The sequence below is a fragment of the Barbus barbus genome (genome assembly GCF_936440315.1).
Source record: "Barbus barbus genome assembly, chromosome: 39".
Lineage (NCBI taxonomy): Eukaryota > Metazoa > Chordata > Actinopteri > Cypriniformes > Cyprinidae > Barbus > Barbus barbus.
Window position 1 is genome coordinate 6519345 of NC_136717.1, and position 24674 is coordinate 6544018.

Below are 24674 nucleotides of genomic sequence, written 5' to 3' on the forward strand. Positions count from 1 at the left end.
AACATTCAAACATCTATAATATACAAATGATCTTAGAAATAATTTTGTTTTATGGAATTTTCGAGATGCAAGAACATTTACAAGCCAATTACTAGTGCAGGATCTCTCTGTTCAACACATCATTCTGCAGGAGCGCTGCGGACACAGGAAGGAAGTGGGGTTGGGCTGTATTGAATGTTCATGGAGCAGGAAGTTATTGACATCTATTGTTTCAGCAAAAGTTCCAATTCACTGGTATTTATGAACTTAAAGCTTTTGATGGAGCATGCATGCTGAAGAAACACATTTTTGGCTCATTTTTGTGATTAGAGTTTGAGTATTTCAGGCAAAAGACTGCCATCAGATAGACTGTGCAACGTGTCTCCACTGGACTACCAAAAACAATGCTTCTCTAGACGTTTGATTGAGGATATCCTTTGTTTTCCTTCACAATTTCCTGATTGTTGTGGTCTAATGAGTGAAAGTGAGCAGTTCCCACAGAGGTCCTCCAGACTGGATTTTCAGAAAAGCACTTTAAAAGAACTCTCTGGTATATATACTAAGCAACAATGTGCCTTTTTCAACTGGATTCCTGTGTATTGACTAAAAACATCTAAAAAAGAAAAGAAAAGAAAAAACAATGCTGAGAAGAAAAGCCATTTATGTAGCTGTTTGGGTAGCATGTGGGATATTGGTAAGTTTTAATAAACATTTTTAAAAAATACTCATAATGTCAAGAATACTTTTCTGTATGTGCATTTCTATATGCTGTTTTATCGGTCCAGTAAAGGTGTTTCTAACTCTTTTTTTAGAGTACCGTGGTGGCAGACACACAGGAATGTAGCATTAAAGTTGTGAAGGCCATTTCTAACACAGACTCAATATGCATCACGCTGAATAATGAAGATGTGAAATGCCAATACACAGTTTCTGTCAGGGACAAACACAATGACTCAAAAGACTGTCATCAGGACCAGAAACATTTGACACATTTTGAGTGCAAAACTGAGAATTTAGATCCTGGAACGTGGCATCACCTGGATATAATATCAAGAGTGGATGAAAAACAACAGACTCAACACACTGTCTCCCTGCCAACTAGTAAGAATCCTACTTTTTAATACTGAATTTTGTATTATTTGCATTCTGTTTCTCACTGGATAAATCTCTAACAGTATTAAACTTGAGCATGTGTAACTCACAGCGTTTATTCTCCACACTCTCCATGCCATTATAACTTTTTTTGAAGCCTTCATTGTAGTTTAGATTTCTAACATCTTTATTATTGCATTGGTTGCATTGCATTGGTACGGAAGCGTATTGCAGTCACTTGAGGAAAAAAAATCTACTCTGTTTTTCTGAATTAACGAGTTAATTATCTCAGAATTACGAGATAATTTTTCATTAAAAAAAGTTTTTGCTTTGTTTTTCTGAATTAACGAGTTAATTATCTCAGAATTACGAGATAATTTTTCATGAAAAAAAAGTTTTTGCTCTGTTTTTCTGAATTAATGACTTAATTATCTTGTAATTCAATTGCCATTAAATTTGAACACTGACCCAACATAACCTATGCTGTCAAAAAGTGATGGTATTTCATTAAAATTACTGTAAACAACAGCAGCATAATGATATAATAAAATGGCAAGCTAAAGTCTCTTCAACATTTTTCTAATGCACTATTTGGCTGGCACAAAAATGTGACCTCAGAGAGATATTTTAGAAAGCAGGGTTAACTTACCATCATATAAACCGCAAAGAACATCATTTACTCACAGTTTGCAGAAATGTCGCCAAGTTATAGACAAGTGGTTATGCAATATTTATTTATTCATTCATTCAGTATTTATATTGTTTGTTTGATGATAAATATATAAATTTAACTAAAACATTCTGTGCGTGCAAAGATAATATGACTGTATGATTTTAAAGTCATTGTGTCCATATTTGTTGTAATATTTTTATTTTATTAAAACATTTTATATAACTTTTAATTAAAACAATTGTTTAACTATTGAATATAAGACTGTGTGAAATATGTCAAAGCCACTGGAGCCTTATAAAATGTGTAATAAATGCTGCAGCGATAATATTTTTGTAGGCCAATCTGGAAGTTTACAATCACCCTGTTTCCCTCAAAAAAAAAAAAAAAAAAAAGAAGGTAGGATTTATCGGCAATATTGGATTTATTTTGCAAGTATTGCAGAAAATAAGGTCTGTGACAAAAAAAAAAAGTTGGATTCTTACACATTTTGAACATCATGATGATCTTCAAAAAATTGAAGATTAAAATCTACAAGATTACAATATCGTCAGAAGTAAAAAGTTAAACATAGGCTGTAAACTTTTGACCAGGCAGAGAGAGTCTGCCAAAAATGAGTTGCCACATCTGTCTGCATTGACCCATTTGGGAAATTAAGAATATTCATAATATTAACACACGTTTGTGCTTCAAATCCTCTTTATGGGAGTAACTGTATCTAGAGTTCTACGTGCAAATCCAAATGGCCATGTGTCAAAGGCTTCTCTAAGTATGAGGAAAGGTTGGCTTGTACTGATAATGTGCTGTGTATATGCAACCGGGCTAAACTCCAAAACAGGAGTTTGACTGTGGGTCATTTCTTTCAGTCTGTTCTCCCCCTCCCATCCGGCTCATTGTTCTTTTGTTCTAATATATACAAAGACTCGTTAGCTCTCAGAGATCTGATTACAGCATGCTTATATAACATGTACAGTAGACCCCAAAGGTATTTGGATATTTAGTTTACTTATGATTGCATTTGAGAACAAAGTATAAAAAAGTGAAATCTCTAGCTGTAAATATGCATAAAAATATCATCACGCATATTAGAGGATCCTTCTGTATAGATTTCTGTGATTAAAACAAAAGACAATGTGGGGCCAGTTATTTTGATTTTGTATTTTAGTTATTGAATATTGCATTTTATTAGTTAGCTTGGATAATTAACATGATCAAACTTTTTTAAATAAACAATGACTGGGTCTCAAGGAGAAAAAGAGTGACAAAAATCATTAGAAGAGGTTGCCTGAATTTGACCTTCAACCTTAAAGGTTTCTTATCCTGTTTTCTCACAACACCCTTTCAACAAATCCTCATTAGGAAGAGCTTTCTTAAAAAAGCAAAGATCAGCGTTATCATGTTTGAACATAGGTTGCTAGACATTCTGCTCCCTTCTCTGGGAATAATTCACAGCAGGACACATTGTATCCACACCTTTTTGTTTCTGTGTAAGAGTTCTCCCAGACCACACTACCATAAGGATTGTTATGACACCGTCTGTCATAGGCTACAAAACCGAAGACATCACTGCTTATTGCTTAAATCTAAATGTATCTTATATACACATCTAATATATATATATATATATATATATATATATATATATATATATATATATATATATATATATATATATATATATATATTATTTTTTAAAACATTCCACTCTGTTGATAGGATTTCTATATGTCTTTTGGTTAGGACCTTCAGCAGTGGAAAATCTTTGGGTTGCTGGAGACACAAACAGCTTGGAAGTTTCATGGCAGCCTGGTCCAGGCAAAACAGAGCGATATTGGATCATGCTTATAGACAGCAGTGGTATGGGTTCGATCTGGAATGCAACAGTTGTAAGCACGGCCACCTCGTACACAATAAAAGGGCTGGTTCCTGGACGCCTCTACAATATCACTGTCGTTACAGAGGTTGGAGAGCTACAGAATTCAGCGTCTAGACAAGCACAAACAGGTATTTTGCATTGGATCGGCAAGTGGCAATTGAAATAAATGAGCAGATTTTACAATACAGACACTAAAATGTTGCTTCTTCCAGCACTCTTTTATAAATGTGTTTGTGTTTGTGGCTGTGATCATATATCTGTGCCTGTATGATTTCCTCTACTATATTTTAGGCAGACATGTTAACACCCTTTCCTGTTTTGAGCGCTGAAATGTCACTTTTGTCTCCTTGTGTTATGTCAAGTTACAGCATGCTATCTCAATCATAAAAATAGGCATTGATTTATAAATTTTTGTGCCGGTTTGTTTGATTATGTTCATTATCACTCTTTGAGATCCTGACGGCAAATTAATTTGATATCAGTCATTTTAAAAATGTCCTTAGTCACCTTTACCAGTCAACATGAAACGGTGTGACATTCCATTTTATTTCTGCAATGTGGTGTTTTCCCAAGAAGAATAGGATATTTAAAAAGCAGGCTTGATTTTATCCAGCAATTGTCTGGAAAAAAAATGGGGTATTATATACCATAGTGGAGAAAGTTATAATACATTTTGATTAAACATTATGAAGATAAAACATTTGTCAGACTTTAAACATAGACATTATAACTTCTTTAGCAAGAAATGTAACTGCCATCTCCCTCTACCTTTACAGTACCAGCTGCTGTCTCTAACCTCAGAGTGGAGAACAATGGCAACCAGAAAACCCTCAGAGTTCTGTGGGATAAAGCCTCTGGTGATGTGGACAGTTACCTTGTTAATCTGACATTACCTGGTTCAAACTCTATTGAGAAAGCCATGTCCCCTAATAGTTCAGATGTACTGTTTGACAGTCTGAGTCCTGGAAAGACCTACCAGGTTTCAGTCAGCACCAGGAGTGGAACATTTTCTAATGAGACATGGATCACAGTGAAAACTGGTAAGTACAAGTTACTTAAGAACTTATTATCAGTACACTTTTATGCTGTTAGTGCTCTAAGACACATTTTTTTCAAGTTTATATATGAGGGGGGGGGGGGAGTGGTGTGTGGCCAAGTATGGTGACCCATACTCGGAATTTGTGCTCTGCATTTAGCCCATCCAAGTGTACACTCAGTAGTGAACATACACCCGGAGCAGTGGGCAGCCAATGCTGCGGCGCCCGGGGAGCAGTTGGGGGTTCGGTGCCTTGCTCAAGGGTCTCACCTCAGTCGTGGTATTTAGGGTGGAGAGAGTGTTGGTTATTTACTCCCCCCACCTACAATCGCTGCCGGACCTGAGACTCGAACCCACGACCTTCAGGTTACAAGTCCAATTCTCTATCCATTAGGCCACAACTGCCCCATATTGACTTATATTGATTCATAAATATAAGTACATTTTGCGGAAACCACATTCAGTCAGATTGCTTTCTTAATGTTGATGCTCATGTGGTCAAATGCATTCCAACAGCCTCAAAAGACCACCTACTAACCTAATACATAATCATTGTGAGATATGGTGTTTGGAACTGCACAAGTCAAGCTAGTTTGAAGAACGAAAATGAATCCTGCCTCATTTGTTGTGGCTATCAGAGCAAACACAAAAGTTTGTTTCAGGAGTTAAAAACAAGCATCCTGGAAAAGTTTGCTCCAGCTGGTAAACACCTTCAAACTACCATTGGTCCATGGCAATTTTGTCATAGGTTGGTGTGCTCCGGGGTTCCGTCGTCTTTGCCATGGGAATCTTTTAATTTCTTCTGATTAGTTTGGTTTTGATTAGATGCTTTCTTAACTGCTGTTTTCTCACCACTGTGATGGTGAGTAACACATTTAAAAGACTATTAAACACAGGCCTCAGTGGCCTTTTACAAGATGTAATATAAGTCTCAGGTGTCCCTATAATGTGTCTGTGAAGTTTCAGCTCAAAATGCTCAACAGATAATGTATTATCCCATGCTGTAAATGGCTGTTTTGATGTGAAAGCAAAAACATATGGTAAATATACAAAATACGTTTTTGACTGAATAGCTTTAGTGGTTTTAATAAGAATCAGTTTCTAGAATGCTGCTGTTAAATTGCATTATTTAAATGTAATTAAATAGTTTTTACGTAATACTTTTAATTGATCGTTTTTACTATTTGCATTTAACATTGCGTTTTCCCTATTAGAACCAGGAAAGGTGTCAGATCTGGTAATGGAGAACCTGTATGATCGAGGCGCACTAAAGATCACTTGGACGGCCCCTTCTGGAGAATGGGAGCACATCCGTGTGGTGCTTTCAAATGGAAGTGAAATCCTTGCTAACCAAACCGTGGACAGAATGGCAGAGGAAATAATCTTGTCATGGTTAAATCTGCAGCCTGGCAGAGTGTACAGCATGGCGGTCAGTGTAGAGAATGGAGGCCTGGCTAATACAGTCTTTTACAAGGAGGAAATAGGTAACCATGTGTTAATACTTTAAATTGGTCATTCCCATCACATTTTGTATGTCTTCCTTATTTAACGGAGCTGATTCAGATCACTGGCTTCTTAAGAGAGCTCCATGGACTGAACTACGCGTGTCAGATAAGCAGATGTGCAGAGCAGTGGTTCCCCAGGAATGTAGTTGTGAATTGCTGCTCTAAATAACTATAAATGATCTCAAATTCATTGAAGACACATTTGACCTGTTTTCGAAATAGTTCTCTATTCATTATAATTCATTTAAATAAAATGGCTATACTTGTCCACAAGCCTTTAAAAGTGCCTGTGCCTGAATTTCAGCACTTTTTCTTTTTTCTAATCAGGAAAATAATGTAACAAATTTTAATTTAACACTGGGTATCACAAGAATATTGGTGGCAAGAGCTCTTTTCAGTCTCCTGTGTTCTGTTGGTCCTGATTTTTCAAGTGTTGGAGTCTCCACTAATTAGCTGATGAGTTGAATCAGGTGTGATTAATTAAGGAGTGTTATTGGTACTCCAAGAATGTGGTTGGAAACCACTGCTATATATAATAAGTAGTTCACTGAAATGCAATGAGAATCTTTCATTTTTTCTTCCCAATGTTTTCACATCTCCCCCCTTTTTCACATGTAGTCCCTAGCAGGTTTTACAGGAATGTTTCTGAAGCATGGAAATAAAATATTTGTTTACTGTCAAAATGATGAAAAGTACGGAGCCCCTAAGAGCTCATGGTGGTGGAAAGATTTCGGGGTGGGTGAAAAAAATTTGGGGTGGGAGGAAAAAATATTTTTCAAATCTTTCGCGTTCTCTCGCAAAACTTTTGCGTTCTCTCGCAAACATCTTTGCGAGAGAACGCAAAGTTATGCAAGAGAACGCAAACATCTTTGCGAGAGAACGCAAAGTTTTGCGAGAGAACGCAAAAGATTTGAAAAATATTTTTTCCTCCCACCCCAAATTGTTTTCACCCACCCCAAAATCTTTGCACCACCATGAGCTCTTAGGGGCTCCGTAGAAAAGCACTTGTTGCAGTTAATGACAGAATATTTTATATTAACACTACATGCACATATATTCCATAATGTAGACAGTTATTACTGTAGTATGGTCTTTTAAAAAAAGGGACCAAAGAGAGGTTTTCACAGCGATGCCATAGAAGGACCATTTTGGTTTCTACAAGGAACCTCTCAGTTAGCAGTTTTTGAAAGCACTATTTTAATAATCTAAAAAACCTACTGCCCAATGGAAAGGTTCCAAGCATGTTAAATGTTCTTTATGGAACCATAGCTGCCAATAATTGTCTCAGCTTTTTAAGAGTGGACTGATTGACCACAACCCTCCTCCATTTAAAAACAAAACAAAACAAAAACTTTGTCACACTGAATTTTCTTCCCAAACATTTGTCTTGGTTGAATAGGGTTGGGGTTGGGGTTTTGTAACATATTTCTTTTGGTACCGGTCTATTTCTTTTCAGGTCTTCTGCCAGTATCTCAATTGCACATCCGTCACTCAAACGAGACCTCCCTAAGCGCTCTGTGGACTCACCCCTCTGGCTCATCATCCCACGATGGCTACATCGTACAGCTTTTTCAAAGCAACACATCTACAGCTATTCAGACACGAACCTTGAGTCGTGACATGAGAGAGTGCACGTTTAACGTCCTCACGCCTGGTCGCCTGTACGACATTACTGTAACCACTACCGCAAAGAACCTGCGTAGTTCTGCTACAGTAAAGGGAAGAACATGTAAGCTTATATTGCCATTTTCTAAGAAAAAGTACTTGGTGTTCCTCATATAACACTAGAAAGTAATAACCGTTACTGTCTAAAATTCTAGGTTATGTCTAATTTCAAAACTGATGAATATTCTAGTTTGTTTTTCAGCTTAGGCCCATCAAATAACAGATACAAATTTTGATTTTAATAATGTATTAATAATTGCTTAGATTAACTAATAATAATACATGCAGTATTTTTATTGTTAGTTCATAAAAAACTAATGTAGTTAAATAATGTTAACAAATTAAAAATGTTACCAGAAAAAAAAAAATCCTTCTGGTCAGCACTACCTAATTTTCATTCACACTATGATGTGGGTATTGAATTATATTAGGTTGTATAAAAAGAACCAGATGGTGACAGAAAAAGTAAAAAAGACAAAAGAAAAGTCAAAATGTTAGTATTTTCAGTAACTCTTCACAATAGGGTGATATATGTAAACATTAGTTTATGCATGTGAACTATTAGTGAACTATCTAATTGAAAAACAACAAACAATGAACAGCACTTCAGAATTATGTGATGTTGGTTTATGTTAATTTCTACATTATATATATTTTTACGCTTTTACATTTTAGCTGTTCAGCAAATTAACACATTATGAACTAACATCAGTTAAACAATTAACAGCAACATTTGTAATTTGAACTTTAAAAAAAAATCAATGCATTAACTAATATTAACAAATAGAAGTGTATTAAATTGTTATATGAAATTACATGTTTAAAGAATCTGATTGTAATCAAATGATGTGTTCTCAGTGCCTTTAAAGGTGAATCACCTGAAACTAAGTAACAAGGGAAAATCAGATAGTCTGAATGCAAGCTGGGAGAAACCATCTGGAGATCTGGATTTCTACAACTTAGTCCTGTTATGGATCGGACAGACGGTGCACAACGTTTCTGTTTCAGCAAACACAACCTCCACCCTGCTTCCCTTCCTCAGACCCGGTGCTTTACACAAATTATTAGTTACCACTGTCAGCGGCTCACAGACTTCCAAACTAGCTGAGGCCGAATGCCGTACAGGTAACATTAACCCAGATGAAAAATCATGGTATGCACTTTCCATTGTTATTATGCTCTCTTACTCTCTTGCTATGCAGCACTTCATGTCTTCCTAGCTACTGACATGTTATTTTAAGACTATACTGTATTATATAGAGATTCCAATGCATTCATAAAAATATAATATATAATTTGTTGCATGTTATCATAAATAATTGCTTCGACGTTATATTATAATCCTAAACTTTGAAGACTTAAGTGTATTAACCCACGTGACAAAAACATGTATATGCATGTGTGTGTGTGTATATATATATATTATTTATTTATTTTGTATTTTTTTCCAGATTATTTAAAATATTCTATTAATAAACTAATATAGATCTTATATTTCCCTGTAACTATTTTCCCACAGATTAAATTCACAACAGAAATGCAAAACAATTTGCAGGTTAATACAAAGGAGATTTATGGAATTTCAGGAAGCTCTGCATAAAAGGAGCGGGTCATATTAAACACATCCTGTCGGGCTCAAATGCTCTTTCTATTTTCAGCCAGTGTTTAATGAACTCTTGTGAAGTTGACCAAACAATGGAGGATAGTTACACATTGTACAGCTGCTAGACACCATATATAGACACATTCAGCCAAAGCCTTCTAATTGATTAAGCATATAATGCATCATTTTTAATGTTACAATATTTTCTCATTTTCCAATTTAACACACAGACTCAGCTATAAGTAAGGCAATAGTAAGGTGATTTCTCTAAAAGTGTAACACTCTACAGTGGTGTGAAAATGTGTTTTGCCCCCTTCCTGTTTTTTAATTCTTTGCATTTAATTTTTTGTCACACTTGATTCAGATCATCAAACTAATTTTAATATTACACAAAGATAACATGAGTCAATGCTAAATGCAGTTTTGAAATAAGGATTTCATTTATTAAGGGAAAAAAGCTGTCCAAACCTGCCTGGCCCTACGTGAAAAAGTAATTGCCCCCTAAATCTAATAACTGGTTGTGCCACCCTTGGCAGCAACAGCTACAATAAAGTGTTTGCGATAACTGGCAATGAGTCTTTCACATCGCTGTGGATGAATTTTGGCCAACTCTTCACTACAGAATTGTTTTAATTCAGCCACATTGGAGGGTTTTCAAGCATGAAAGGTCATGCCACAGCATCTCAATCGGATTTAAGCCCAGACTATGACTTGGCCACTCCAAAACCTTAATTTTGTTTTTCTTGAGCCATTCAGAGGTGGACTTGCTGGTGTGTTTGGAATCATTGTCCTGTGCATAACCCAAGTGCACTTGAGCTTGAGGTCACAAACTGACGGGTGGACATTCAGGATTTCCTGATAGAGTGCAGAATTCATGGTTCCATCAATTATGGCAAGTCGTCCAGGTCCTGAAGCTGCAAAGCAGCCCCAGACCATCAAACTACCACCACCATATTTGACTGCTGGTATGATGTACTTTTTATGAAATGCTGTGTTGGTTTTATGCCAGATGTAACAGGACATGCACCTTCCAAAAAGTTCAACTTTTGTCTCATCAGTCCACAGAATATTTGCCCAAATGTCTTTGGGATAATCAAGATATTTTTTGGCAAATGTGAGACGAGCCTTTGTGGGATTTTTGGTCAGCATTGGCTTTTGCATTGGGACTCTCCCATGGGTCCTGTTTTTGCCCAGTCTCTTTCTTATTGTTGAATCATGAACATTGACCTTAACTGAGGCAAGTGAGCCCTGCAGTTCTTTAGATGTTGTTATGGGCTCTTTTATGACCTCCTGGATGAGTTGTCGTTGTACTCTTGGAGTAATTTTGGTAGGCCAGCCACTCCTGGGAAGGTTCACCACTGTTACAAGTTTTCTCCATTTGTGGATAATGGCTCTGACCATGGTTCGCTGTAGTCCCCCAAAGAAATGGCTTTATAACCCTTTCCAGACTGATACATGTCAACTAATTGGTTTCTCATCTGTTCTTGAATTTCTTTAGATTGTGGCATGATGTGTTCCTCTGATGATGGCATGCTTCACTTTGTCAGACAGGTTCTATTTAAGTGATCTCTTGATTCAACAGATCTGGCAGTAATCAGGCCTGGGTTTGGCTAGTGAAATTTAACTCAGCTTTCTAAAATAATGTGGTTGATCACAGTTCTTTCATGATTTAACAGGAGGGGGCAATTAAATTTTCACGTAGGGCCAGGTAGATTTGGACAGCTTTTTTCCCTTAAAAAATGAAATCATCATTTAAAAACTGCATTTTGTATTTACTATGATATGAATCTTTTAAGTGTGACAAATATGCATAAAATAAAAAACAGGAAGGGGCAAAGAAATTCACTGCACTATATGTGTGACAACAGGATGCAGAAACAAAACATTGAACTATCTGTTTGAAAAAGAAAATAAATTCGGAGAAGTTTAAGCATTTCAAACAGCATCAAGCACCTAATGATTAACCTAGTGATCATTATTATTCTTGACATACTGTAACCTTCTCTCTTTTGTTTTTAGTGCCCGCTGCTGTTTCTGACCTTACCATAACTAACAGTGGTCCAGATTTTCTGAATGTGTCATGGAAGACAGCAGAAGGAGATGTGGAAAATTACATGGTGATGCTAAAGGACCAGGAGAAGATCGTATACACTCTCACTGCATCTAAAGCAACTACAGAGTGTGTGTTCAGGAGTCTGGTTTCTGGCCGACTGTACAGCATCTCAATTACCACACACAGCGGCAGTTACAGAAACCAAACACTTGTACAGGAGAGAACACGTAAGCAATAATAGTAGCATCATCTGTATAGTTCTTAAATTTCACGAATTTCATAGCAAAATCAAAAGGAAAAATTCTGAATTTTTTTTCATATGACTGTTTTCCATTAAATCGTTACAGTAATGAAATAAATCAATAAAATAATTTTGTTCTTGTTGTACTTTTATAATTCAACTAATATATTTTTCTTCTACATTTCAATATTACCTTTACACTAGGCTACTAGGAACTGAAGGGGCATTAAATGTCTTATTACAAGTATTTTATTTTAGGGCACTTGCTAAGTTTATTGTTTTTGGGAGGTTTCCATATTTATTGTCTTTTTTCCCCAATGATTAAAGTATAATGTGTTGTTATTAATGTTACATTGTATTCACGATAATTTGAGTGTAATAAAACTGCACTATTTCCTCTTTCAGAGCCGTCCACAGTCCAAAACCCCACGGCCATCCACTCAGCCAGAGACGACTTTCTAAAGGTTTACTGGAATCATGCATCTGGGGATTATGACTATTACGATGTGGTGATTGAGTATAATAGCACACATCTTGAAAATCAGAAGCTCAATAGGACACAAAGGGAATGTGAGTTCAATGACCTGGTTCCAGGACGTCTCTACACTGTGACTATCAGTACCTGGAGTGGCCAGTACAACTCTACTGTCTCTATACATGGCCGAACATGTGAGTGACATCATGCTTTCGTATCTGTTTTTCAAGGGGAATCAAGGGGAATACATTGATATTGTCACAATATCTCATTAAAAATAATTGCAATTTCATTTTTTAATGTTAGTGTGCAGTGTTGCTATTTGAGCATAATATCTGCAAAGTTACGACGCTGAAAGTTCAATGCAAATGGAGATATCATCTTTTTAAATTATGGCAATTTAACGCCTACAAAAACAAGCTACTTCCTGGGTTTGTGATGTCACAAACCCTAATAAACCCTGCCCCCGGGAACATGCAACAAAGGGGGCGGGGCCATGCTGCATTGCTTTAGAGAAGAGGAAGTATTGTTGCCATGCCGTCAAAACTAGGAGTGCATAAAAAAATCTATTCATATATGAATCGCGATTCTGGCTTCTTATGATTCTAATGGATTCACAAGTTTCAAAATCCATGTTCTAAAGCAGCGGTTCTTAATCCTGTTCCTCGCATCCCCTGCTCTGCACACGCTCTGCATCTCTCTCTCACTTTCTCTCTCTCTCTCTCTCTCTCTCTCTCTCTCTCTCATTCAGATCATCAGCTCAGCTTCAACAATGAACTGTTCCAATTATACACTTTCCCCCGGTTTCACAGACAAGGTTTAAGCCTAATCCCAGACTAAAATCTAAATCTGAGCATTTTCAACTGAAAGAAACTTGATCTGACTGATCTTAAAATATATCAGTGCCTTTATTTTGTCTCAAGATGCACACCAGTAATGTTTTTTTTCTAAGGCAAAAATAAAAATGACTTAAATGTCCTAATTGAACTATGGCCTAATTCTGGTGTAGTCTAAGTCCTGTCTGCGAAACCCGGCCTTAATGTGTAGACAGACAGATATTTTTCACATAGCTATGAGAAACGTTAAATATGGATGAGCATGCGGTTTCCATGCTGTATTAAAGCTTTAATCAGGATAAAACCGTATATAAAAAGCTAACATAAAATGTATCATTTACAAATAACAGTATATCTAAAAGTATGAGACAACAACAAACAAAAAACATACCATTAAGAGCCGTGCTTGCACAGGTTCTGCACGATCCTCTTCTCTAATATCCTCTGCGTCTCAAACTATTTTGTTTATAAACAATATTGACAACGACATTGTTTACAATACAACACCGGAGCACATGCACTGAGCACTAGGCGTTTAGTGAACACATAGCCAGCTAACCTATCTGAGCCCATTGCGTATTTCTGAGGGAGTGGCTTCATAAAAACAGGAAATCATCAGAGCGTTCAAAGGAGAAGGGACAGAGCGGTGTAGAATAAAGGTAAATTATGTGAAAAATAATGTTTTTTTAAAAAAAACGAAGCATTAACACATGTTAGACTGCACCCCATAAACACAAGCCTAGAAAAAAAAAACAGTCAACCACCCCTTTAAGGCACTGCAAATCCCTGTCAGTGTGAACACCACTTAACTTTGAAATCAGTATGAAATTAAGGGTCAATTAATTTGACCTTTACTGTGCCACATACACTTAGTTAAAGTGATGAATTAGTCTTGTCGTTGGTCAGTGTCATTGGTGAAGCGTCATCCCATAATGGGTGACAGCGTAATGCAGAAACTATAAAGGATATCAAGACCAAACAGAATCAGCTTTTGATTGGCTAAAGTATGACAAGGTGACACAGCATCCAGAGTCATATTGAGCACAAAGTTTAAGCAGCAAGCGCTTGAGATGATGGCATGGACTCTATATCGAGGCAATAAAATCTAAAGAAGGTGTGCGGAGAGGCCATATCACAAACATTGTGAAGGTAAACCCCCAATAACAATGCCTTAGATGCAGCCATACTCTTCGTAGAGTGGGCTCTTACAAGCCAACTGAAGACCACACGCCTCGTAAACCACAGAGATAGCCTTTACAATCCACTAGCTTTTTCTTTGCTTAGAGACTGAGAATCCCCATCTGGATGAACTAAAGCAGACCAACAACTGATCCAATTTACACCACTAAGGAGAGTGGTGGACGTAAGAATCAATTGCTCTAAAGGGGCAAATCAAATTGAGCTCCTCTTGATCTACCTGTCTGAAAGGGAGGAGATAAAACAATAGAGCGTGCTACATTGATAGGCACCTTAGGCACATTACTTTGTCTAGGATGAAGAAGAGCTTTCACCATCCCAGGAGCAAACTCTAGGCAGGAAGAGGCAACAGACAGGGCCTGCAGATCTCTTACCCTTTTTAGAGAAGTGATTGCAAGGAAGAATGCCATCTTGAGAGTCAGAAATTTATCTGAAGCTGACTCAGTAGGCTTGAAGGGTGCCATAAACAAACCCACCAAAACAATGGCCGAATCCAACCTCAGAACTCTTGAATGAATTGCAGGCCTTAGGCACATCTTTCTAGTAGGAAACAAGATAATAGAGGGTGTCTCCCCAATGAGTCACCACCTAAAGATGCCTGTCATGTAAACCTTTAAAGTGGATGGGATATCTGGGTCCAACTGGTGTTCTCTGAATGAATTAATGAATGAATGAATGAAATGTAAAAAGTCATTGGAATTTTTTTTTTTTTTTTTTTTTTTTTAAGTTCTCCGCTGGATATTTTCTCTCTTTATTTCCTTTGATGCTAATATGATAACATGGGTATACGCTTTTGCATTTAAATAAAATTAAGGAAAAAATACTGTATATGTGTAAATATCAAAGACATTTTGATTTTACATTTCATGAAAAAAAAAATTCTAATATGAGTAAAAATCTAATAAACGGACTACAATAAAAATAATATTTCACCCTTGTGTGTTTCAGTCCCGGGTGCTGTGGGTAATTTGTCCCTAACAGCGTATGGCACCAGTTTTCTGAGGGTGAACTGGACGTCTGCTCCAGGAGATGTTGATAACTATCAGGTTCAGATTCTCTTCAATGACACACAGGTGTCACCAGCTGTAAATTTGAGCAGTACAGTTAGGGAACACCTGTTCTCCGCGCTCACACCTGGTCGACTCTACAAGATTGTGCTGTCTACTCACAGCGGGTCATACCAGCGTGCAGAGATCCTTGAGGGCCGCACAGGTAAGGTTTTACAATGGAAAGATTTTTATTGTTCATGTATAATAATCGTGTTGCTAAAGAAAAGTACTTGATTAATAACCTTGTGAATTTGTTGATAATTATTTTGCTCCAAAATCAAAAGAAAAGAATAAATTACACTTCCCATAAAAAATGAACAAAATTAGCTTTGCATTGGCATTCAGACATAATTTTCATGGATTCAAGTGTATATATATATATATATAGTTTGTTTTTTTAAATATTAATCTATGAATACACAACATTCTAAAATTGTCCTGTCGAAAATCCTTATACGTCAATGCCCCATATATATATATATATATATAAACGGGAAACAATAAATATATATATATATGTCATTGACGTATAAAGATTTTCGACAGGCCAATTTTAAAATACAAAAAATAATAATATCGACTGTAATTGTTCAAACATTAAGAATGTTGTGTACTCATAAATTCATATTAAAATTTAAAATCAAGTGATTTTAGTATTTTTTTTTTTATCTAGATGAATCAGCCGTAGCCTTAAAAAAGGTCAGGTGGTGTGACCATGATTTGTTTTAAAAATAAATAATTTCCTTGCAGGGATAAATGCAGGGATATAGTTAGGCTGACAGAGAAGATTTTAGAACTAGAGACACGCATCCAAACTTTAACTGAGGACAGTAAGAATGTGAGGGCTGTAGATACGGCTTTGGATGCGACTTGCTCAGCGAGTCATGTACATTGTTCGGTTCTGGCATTAGAGCCCGTGCAGCAGGGCAACTGGGTGACAGTGAGGCGTCATTCACACTGGGTGACATAGACACTCATTCTCTACTGTAGAAGAGGAAGAATTGTATAAACTTGTTAAATCATCTAAACCAACAACATGTATGTTAGACCCTATTCCATCTAAACTACTAATAGAGATGCTTCCAGAAGTCATAGATCCTATTTTGGCTATTATTAATTCATCATTGTCATTAGGATATGTCCCCAAAACCTTCAAATTGGCTGTAATTAAGCCTCTAATAAAAAAAAAACACAACTTGACCCAAAAGATCTAGTTAATTACAGAATGATCTCAAATCTCCCTTTTCTGTCAAAGATACTAGAAAAGGTAGTATCCTCACAATTATATTCCAGGAAGTATGACCATATTAGCCCGTTTCTGTCAACACTGCACTGGCTCCCTATCAAACATCGTATAGATTTTAAAATCGATGATGTCTCCCTGATTGTCGGCGGAGGCCGGGACACCTGGATGAGCCCCAGGGACCTCGACTTAAATTCAATAAAAATAAAAGAAAATAACTAAAAATATAATAAAATACCTAACTACATAATACTACTGTTGTTAGAAATTGCAACAATATAAAATAGAAATATAATACATTTAAAATTTTAATTAAAAAAATAAATAAACAATAATATCCTGGCCAGAGGAGAACTGGCCCCCCGACTGAGCCTGGTTTCTCCCAAGGTTTTTTTCTTCATTCTGTCACAGAGGGAGTTTTGGGTTCTTGCCACTGTTGCCTCTGGCTTGCTCAGTTGGGGACCCTTGATAGTGATTATCGTCAATTTGATTTCACAGATACAATTTAAACTAAACTGAGCTAGACAATGACATCACTGAATTCAATAATGAAATGCCTTTAACTGAAAATTTAGTGTTTAATCTTATTTCTATACATTACTGACACTCTATCCTCCAATTTGATACGGTTAAGTGCTTTGACACAATCTGTATTGTTAAAAACGCTATATAAATAAAGGTGGCTTGACAAATATTGTTGTATTGCAATAAATGTATGTTGATCTAAATAATCACAATGCAGCAGTTTGTTTAGTAATAATGATGACAGTATTATAATAATGGTTTTATGCATTATTATGCATTACAGTAAGGAGAATATAGGGGAAATGTGTGTGATTTTTATGAAAAAGTTGAAAATAAATAAAACATAAGATGGAAACTGCAATTGTCTTTTCTCCCATATTGTGAGGTATATCCAAGTGAAATGGCTTCTTGAGTAAGAAATAACTATAATAGTGGTGCAAATATTGCAGACTATTATTTTTAATAAATTGAGAGAAGCAGAAATCATTATCACAATTAAAATTAATTGTGCATCCCTATCTCAACAGAACCAACACTGAACTGACTTGAGCGGAGTAATGACACATTATCTTTTAAAGACAATATATACCATTAAACATATACAGTTTTCAAATAAATAATTTTCTTTTGACTTTGGAGCAAAATGTATGAGTATATTTTTGTGAATATAAAATGAGTATATTTTTGTGAAATTCCTCTTTAAATATAATGTTTACAATGAAGCTAACTATTTTAGCACTGCATCAAGTAATGGTTTATTTTTTTTAATCACTCGTGCTAAATTTGAACAGATTTAACACTGATTATGTGTTGAATTAGATGTGGAACTCGACAGGATTTGAATCCAAATGACAGTTTGATGATATTGTTTGTGTAACAGCTGTCTTTTTTCCCATTTTACCATCCAGTACCCAGTCAGGTTCAGGATCTCCGTCTCGGCGCTGACATTGCAGACAGCAGTCTTACAGGCTCTTGGTCCTCTGGTGATGGAGACTTGGACTTTTACTTAGTGTATCTGTTTCATGGGACACATGTCCAGGACATCAGACATGTTCCTAAGCACATCACACAGACAAAATTTCACAACCTGGTACCTGGTCAACTGTACTCAGTTACTGTACAGTCAGTCAGTGGAACGCAGACAAACAACAGTACAACTAGTGGCAGAACAGGTATGAAACACACATATTAACTGTAATTTACAAGTCAGAACTAGATTTTCTAATGGAAATGTGATACTTCATCAATTTCATTAATTCAAGGTTCTTTCATGAAACACTTGATGGCACTTGCTGATGGGTTCTTAACGTAACTGATGATATTCACAGCGTTAAATTACTTGCCACAAGTTGATTGGTTAATGTTGCATACGCAGCCAATGAGCTTTCAGAGTTCCTCTGAAACCATAGGCAGAGGGTGAACCAACTCCAGGGTAAGGCTAAAAGCAGGCAATTATATTAAACATCATAAACCTGTCTTTTTAGGCAAGAACCAGACATGGGTGTCATGTAGGCTAATAAAATATGTTTAATGGGACTGAATTTGTATTTAACGTGATTACAGTATAATAAAAACATTATAAATTGATAATTATATAATGTTTCCTTTCCATGGTTATTCAAACCGCGAATAAATTATATATAGAAAGTGATATTATCACTAACTTTGATCTATCGCGAGTTTAAGCACTCTCAAAAAAAACTATTGTTATAATCACTGAAGCTGACTGTGAAATGAATCTCTTGCTTACATTGTACGTACATCTGCGCTTTGTTGTTTATGATGAGAGAATTTGCGAGTCCGGAATTCTGTCAGAGAACGCTCATGCACTCAACAGAACTGATGAGTTTTAGTGATGGCTCATCTGAACGCCTCTGATTGGCCATTGCATTCCTAAGCTCAACAGAATTGTGAGTGATTGGTTAAAATGCGATTGGTTAAAATGGTTAAAATGCGCAACACTGTAAAAACGCCTAAAATGAAATACGAGTGCAAAATGAGTAGATCTTAATGTAATGCCACAATCGGCACTGTCTATTCATTTTCACTTTGTTAGTAACAGATGTAATAGATTTAATTACGGGCAGGTATCAAACACGAGAAAACTAGCAAGGCAAGACTATAACAACTGAGTGGGCTCTGTAGAGTAGCTATTGCTAGGATATACGCTATACAATACTCGGCAGAGAGGAAGAGGAAGTCCATGGTTTATGTAGGGTGTGTGATCAGTGCAATCAGCTGTGTGTGTCATCAGTGCAATGAATGATGGGAATTGTAGTCTGAGGTGATGTGCAACAGTTAGTGTAGTGCAAGAGTCCATGTGGTGAGCGAGTGACCTCTGGTGGTGAGTTAACGTAAGTTCATAGACCAGATTCATGACACCCTGCTCCTCCTGTATAGATCTGCTATGGGTTATTTTATATGCTATTTATGCAGCAGCAGTATGTCTTAAATACTCACAGTATTGTATCGCCGTATGCATTGGCAATAACAAGTTCCTGTACTTGCTTGCAACAGCAGCAGCAGCAATAATCTACAACTACAGCAATAACCAACAGCAGCAGCGTAGCAGATCTATTCTGCCAAGACCAAATACATTAACATTTTCATATCCATTACCATGCTAAAATCTTCCGAGAGTTGTCATGATAGAAATACAATAATATTGTCTATATAATAATATATAATAATAATAATAATAATAATGTGTGCTTGTGTGTGTTTCAGACCCCTCCACAGTCACCAACCTATGGGTAGATAATGAACTCAGCTCACACAATCTGTTAGTGAGCTGGACGGCAGCTGTGGGAGTTTATGATGGTTACAGACTACGATTACTAGATGAGAGCGAAAGAGTGATCGCCAGCGCTTCTGTGCCCGCTACTAACAACCACCACCTGTTTAAAAATTTAGCTCCAGGAAGGTGGTACAAAGCATATGTACAGACACTTAGTGGCACTGCCAAAAGCAAGGACATCACTGCTGAGGGACAAACACGTAAGACACACATCTTGCAGCATGTTTTTCAATGTGTATTCACCACACAAATGAGTTTGTAATCTCACATGGTAAAAAAATACTGAGCAAAAGAACACTTTTATGGTATTTTTACTTTATTGGTATTTTTACTCTATTAAAATATATCTTACTGTCTAGCATTAAGAGTACTTTGAGCTCTGTTTTGCACATTAGATAAATTCTGCAGAATTCCACAGATTTTTGAGCCAAGTTATCAAGGAAAAACAAAGATTTCAAGAATCACTAAATGGCAAGACAGTTTACAAGACTTGTTCTCCTAATCTCCTCAGGTCCAGCAGCAGTGACCGGGCTACACATATGCTCCAACACCAGCACTGAACTTTCATTCTGCTGGACTGCACCGGAGGGCCGGGTGGACGGTTTTGATCTGTATCTGTACGATCAGATTGAGACAATACAGTCGCACGGGACACTGGGAGAAGATGCTCTGAGCTGGTCCTTCACGCACCTGCTGCCAGGGACACTGTATAAGATGATAATCACCAGCAGGAGTGGGAAACTGAGTAGTCAGTCGTCTATATGGGCGCGTACAGGTGAATACTGAAGCTATATATACATTTATATATATATATATATATAAAAAATATATATATATATACAAACCCGATTCCAAAAAAGTTGGGACACTGTACAAATTACAAATAAAAAAGGAATGCAATAATTTACAAATCTCATAAACTTATATTTTATTCACAATAGAATATAGATAACATATCAAATGTTGAAAGAGAGACATTTTGAAATGTCATGCTAAATATTGGCTCATTTTGGATTTCATGAGAGCTACACATTCCAAAAAAGTTGGGACAGGTAGCAATAAGAGGCCGGAAAAGTTAAATGTACATATAAGGAACAGCTGGAGGACCAATTTGCAACTTATTAGGTCAATTGGCAACATGATTGGGTATAAAAAGAGCCTCTCAGAGTGGCAGTGTCTCTCAGAAGTCAAGATGGCAAGAGGATCACCAATTCCCCCAATGCTATGGCGAAAAATAGTGGAGCAATATCAGAAAGGAGTTTCTCAGAGAAAAATTGCAAAGAGTTTGAAGTTATCATCATCTACAGTGCATAATATCATCCAAAGATTCAGAGAATCTGAAACAATCTCTGTGCGTAAGGGTCAAGGCCGGAAAACCATACTGGATGCCCGTGATCTTTGGGCCCTTAGACGGCACTGCATCACATACAGGAATGCTACTGTAATGGAAATCACAACATGGGCTCAGGAATACTTCCAGAAAACATTGTCGGTGAACACAATCCACCGTGCCATTTGCCGTTGCCGGCTAAAACTCTATAGGTCAAAAAAGAAGCCATATCTAAACATGATCCAGAAGCGCAGGCGTTTTCTCTGGGCCAAGGCTTATTTAAAATGGACTGTGGCAAAGTGGAAAACTGACGAATCAAAATTTGAAGTTCTTTTTGGAAAATTGGGACGCCATGTCATCCGGACTAAAGAGGACAAGGACAACCCAAGTTGTTATCAGCGCTCAGTTCAGAAGCCTGCATCTCTGATGGTATGGGGTTGCATGAGTGCGTGTGGCATGGGCAGCTTACACATCTGGAAAGGCACCATTAATGCTGAAAGGTATATCTAAGTTCTAGAACAACATATGCTCCCATCCAGACGTTGTCTCTTTCAGGGAAGACCTTGCATTTTCCAACATGACAATGCCAGACCACATACTGCATCAATTACAACATCATGGCTGCGTAGAAGGAGGATCCGGGTACTGAAATGGTCAGCCTGCAGTCCAGATCTTTCACCCATAGAAAACATTTGGCGCATCATAAAGAGGAAGATGCGACAAAGAAGACCTAAGACAGTTGAGCAACTAGAAGCCTGTATTAGACAAGAATGGGACAACATTCCTATTCCTAAACTTGAGCAACTTGTCTCCTCAGTCCCCAGACGTTTGCAGACTGTTATAAAAAGAAGAGGGGATGCCACACAGTGGTAAACATGGCCTTGTCCCAACTTTTTTGAGATGTGTTGATGCCATGAAATTTAAAATAAACGTATTTTTCCCTTAAAATGATAAATTTTCTCAGTTTAAACATTTGATATGTCATCTATGTTGTATTTTGAATAAAATATTGAAATTTGAAACTTCCACATCATTGCATTCTGTTTTTATTCACAATTTGCACAGTGCCCCAACTTTTTTGGAATCGGGTTTGTATATAAACAGTAAAGGTCTGTGCCATTTTTCTCAATTTATTTAAAATTTAGCCCTGACCCCTGCAGAACCTTATTGAACAAAGACCAAACCATTATAGAATCTCGCATACCAAAGAAAAAACTTAGATGATTCCCTTCCCTTTGAGTCAGAAACTTGACCAAGCCTACTGACGCCTCCCTGTCTAGGGGACCATCATCTTATCTTATGAGACCCATAAAACCAGGAGAAATTTGAGAAGAACATCTGGATGTCTTTAAAGAACAGAACCTTCAATGTTGTTCCTGACCGGTTTACCATAAATAAAGTCGAATAATCAACAGTACAAAGCATGTGGCATCTGGAAAAGCTCCAGCACAGACCCTCCCTGATATCTCCTGATTGTTTAACGCAGTAATTCAATGATGGTATCAACAAGGATGATGGTTTGACGACAGACGTCCGAGCTAAGAAAATCACCAGATCTCCACAAACGTGATATTCTCACGACCCCGGACAGCTCTTCTTTCTCCTCCTCACATTCAAAAGGAAACGCTTTCCTTTTCTTAAGTGTGCCAAAAGGACAAATAATAATTGTTGCTGATATTAAAAGCAATATATACAATATATATATATATATATATATAGACAATATATATTAAGGTTGTATTTTATGTCATTTATAAGCTTGCTGTGTATTGGAACCAAGGATATTTTTTTAATCTGTGACATATAACTTTTCCCTGTGATTAGTATCATATGTGTCACAGAACGGCCAGGCTCATCACAAAACCAATTACCACGATCCGCCTCACCTGAGTTCTGATCACCTTCACCTGCACCTCATCACCGCTGCTATCACCACCCTCAATAAGAGCACCGTCCTCAGTTCACACAGTTGTCCGATCTTGTTGTGACTACAAGGAGAGACCGCTTACGAAGCTACTAGGCTGAGTATACTACCTGTACTTCCCTACCTGTCGTACTTACCTTCTGCCTTGTTCCTCTTCATCCACCCCGCTCTCAGGAACCAGCTCCTGGTGACTACCATCTTCCCCAAGCTCGAAGTAACTCCGGGTCACCACGGACCTGCAAGTTAAGAAAGGGACGATTAGAATCCTGACGATCTATCACCAAACTCACGGAGAATCACCACTCACCTGTTCTCACATCATCCACCTGTGCTGGGAGATCACCAAAGCTGTTAATAAATATTATCACTTGAAATACTTACCTTTGTGTCCGACAGTTCCATAACAATATGCTTGACGTGATTATTTAGAACTTAGCATAGTTTAATCTATGCCTTAACCGCGTAATAGATCAAATTGGTATATGTACTTTGGGCATGCCAAATATTTTGAACGAAAGCCGTTGTCGTCGACGATAATTTGGTGTGGATGAAAGTTGACTTTTCTCATCATAATGTATGATTAAAACACTTATAGGAATCTGCTAGGATATGTTCTTCATTTGATGAAATAACTCAGCAAAGGATTTACGCATGGAAAACTGAGCCGTGCGGGGCGGGGCTCCGCCCTACAGAAACACTTGTGATTGGATAAAACAGCAAAAGGGGCGGGCTGGAATCAGCCCGATAAAGACAGACACCCAGCTTTGGCTGCTGCTGCTTGCTCGTGTGTGTTTGTGTGTGTACGTATTCTGTTTTGTGTTATTTAGCTTAGTAGTATTGTAGAGTAGCAAATAAACTTTGATTTATAAAGAAATCTTTTGTCTTGTGCTATGTGATTTTCAAGTCTAAAACTATTTGCCAAAGATTGCATTACTTATGCTCAAAATTACCTAATTAATTCTGTATTATTATCATGGCCACGGAAGTAATCGGATTGTTAGGATACACTGATTTTTAACGATTCGCGGGACGATCGTTAATAAGCTATAAGTTGTACGTTTTGATTAATATCAATTAATCATATCAATATCGAATCCATACGACTCGATTTCCAAAAGCTAAAATTAAAATACTAGTTCTAAAATTTCAGGTTTACTCCTTTACTCACCTTTACTCTAATTTCTCTCATTAAAAACATTCTATGTATATTTTTTTTGTTTGGATGTTTAAAAAGTCTTGTTTGTTTGTTTTTACAGCTCCTGCCTCTGTTATAAACCTCCATGTTGAGAATCAGGGTCAAATGGACAGTCTTCTTCTGAGCTGGATGCGTGGTACTGGAGGACTTACTGGATATTCCGTCACTGTGGATGGCTTTGAACAGTGGTTGGGTCCAGAGAGCACACAGGTCATCTTTCATGGGCTGGTGGCTGGAAGGTTTTATTCTGCTATGCTTCAAACCTGGAGTGAAGATCTGACTAACACAACAACTGCAATAGGGCGAACAGGTCAGTGCTGCTGCAAATCAAACAGCCCTGAACATATGTTTTACATTATAACTGATCTAATGCCATAGTGACA

The 24674-nt window shown here is 37.1% G+C and overlaps 1 protein-coding gene across 2 annotated transcripts in view; it reads left to right on the forward strand.

Annotated features, from left to right (window-relative positions):
* The first annotated feature begins 233 nt into the window (after positions 1-233).
* LOC306858847 (receptor-type tyrosine-protein phosphatase beta-like) overlaps positions 234-24674 on the forward strand; it is a 33389-nt gene continuing 8948 nt past the window's right edge. Inside the window, exons 1-14 of one of the 2 annotated variants that reach the window (XM_079399609.1) lie at positions 234-673; positions 792-1080; positions 3482-3745; positions 4394-4657; positions 5868-6137; positions 7615-7887; positions 8682-8948; positions 11446-11706; positions 12126-12389; positions 15177-15440; positions 17954-18217; positions 19773-20042; positions 20354-20617; positions 24353-24601. In XM_079399609.1, the coding sequence (XP_079255735.1) occupies positions 620-673; positions 792-1080; positions 3482-3745; positions 4394-4657; positions 5868-6137; positions 7615-7887; positions 8682-8948; positions 11446-11706; positions 12126-12389; positions 15177-15440; positions 17954-18217; positions 19773-20042; positions 20354-20617; positions 24353-24601 (3517 nt within the window). In that variant the 5' untranslated portion in view covers positions 234-619. The remainder of the gene's footprint in view (positions 674-791; positions 1081-3481; positions 3746-4393; positions 4658-5867; positions 6138-7614; positions 7888-8681; positions 8949-11445; positions 11707-12125; positions 12390-15176; positions 15441-17953; positions 18218-19772; positions 20043-20353; positions 20618-24352; positions 24602-24674) is intronic. The other variant, XR_013783239.1, reaches the window with a different exon arrangement.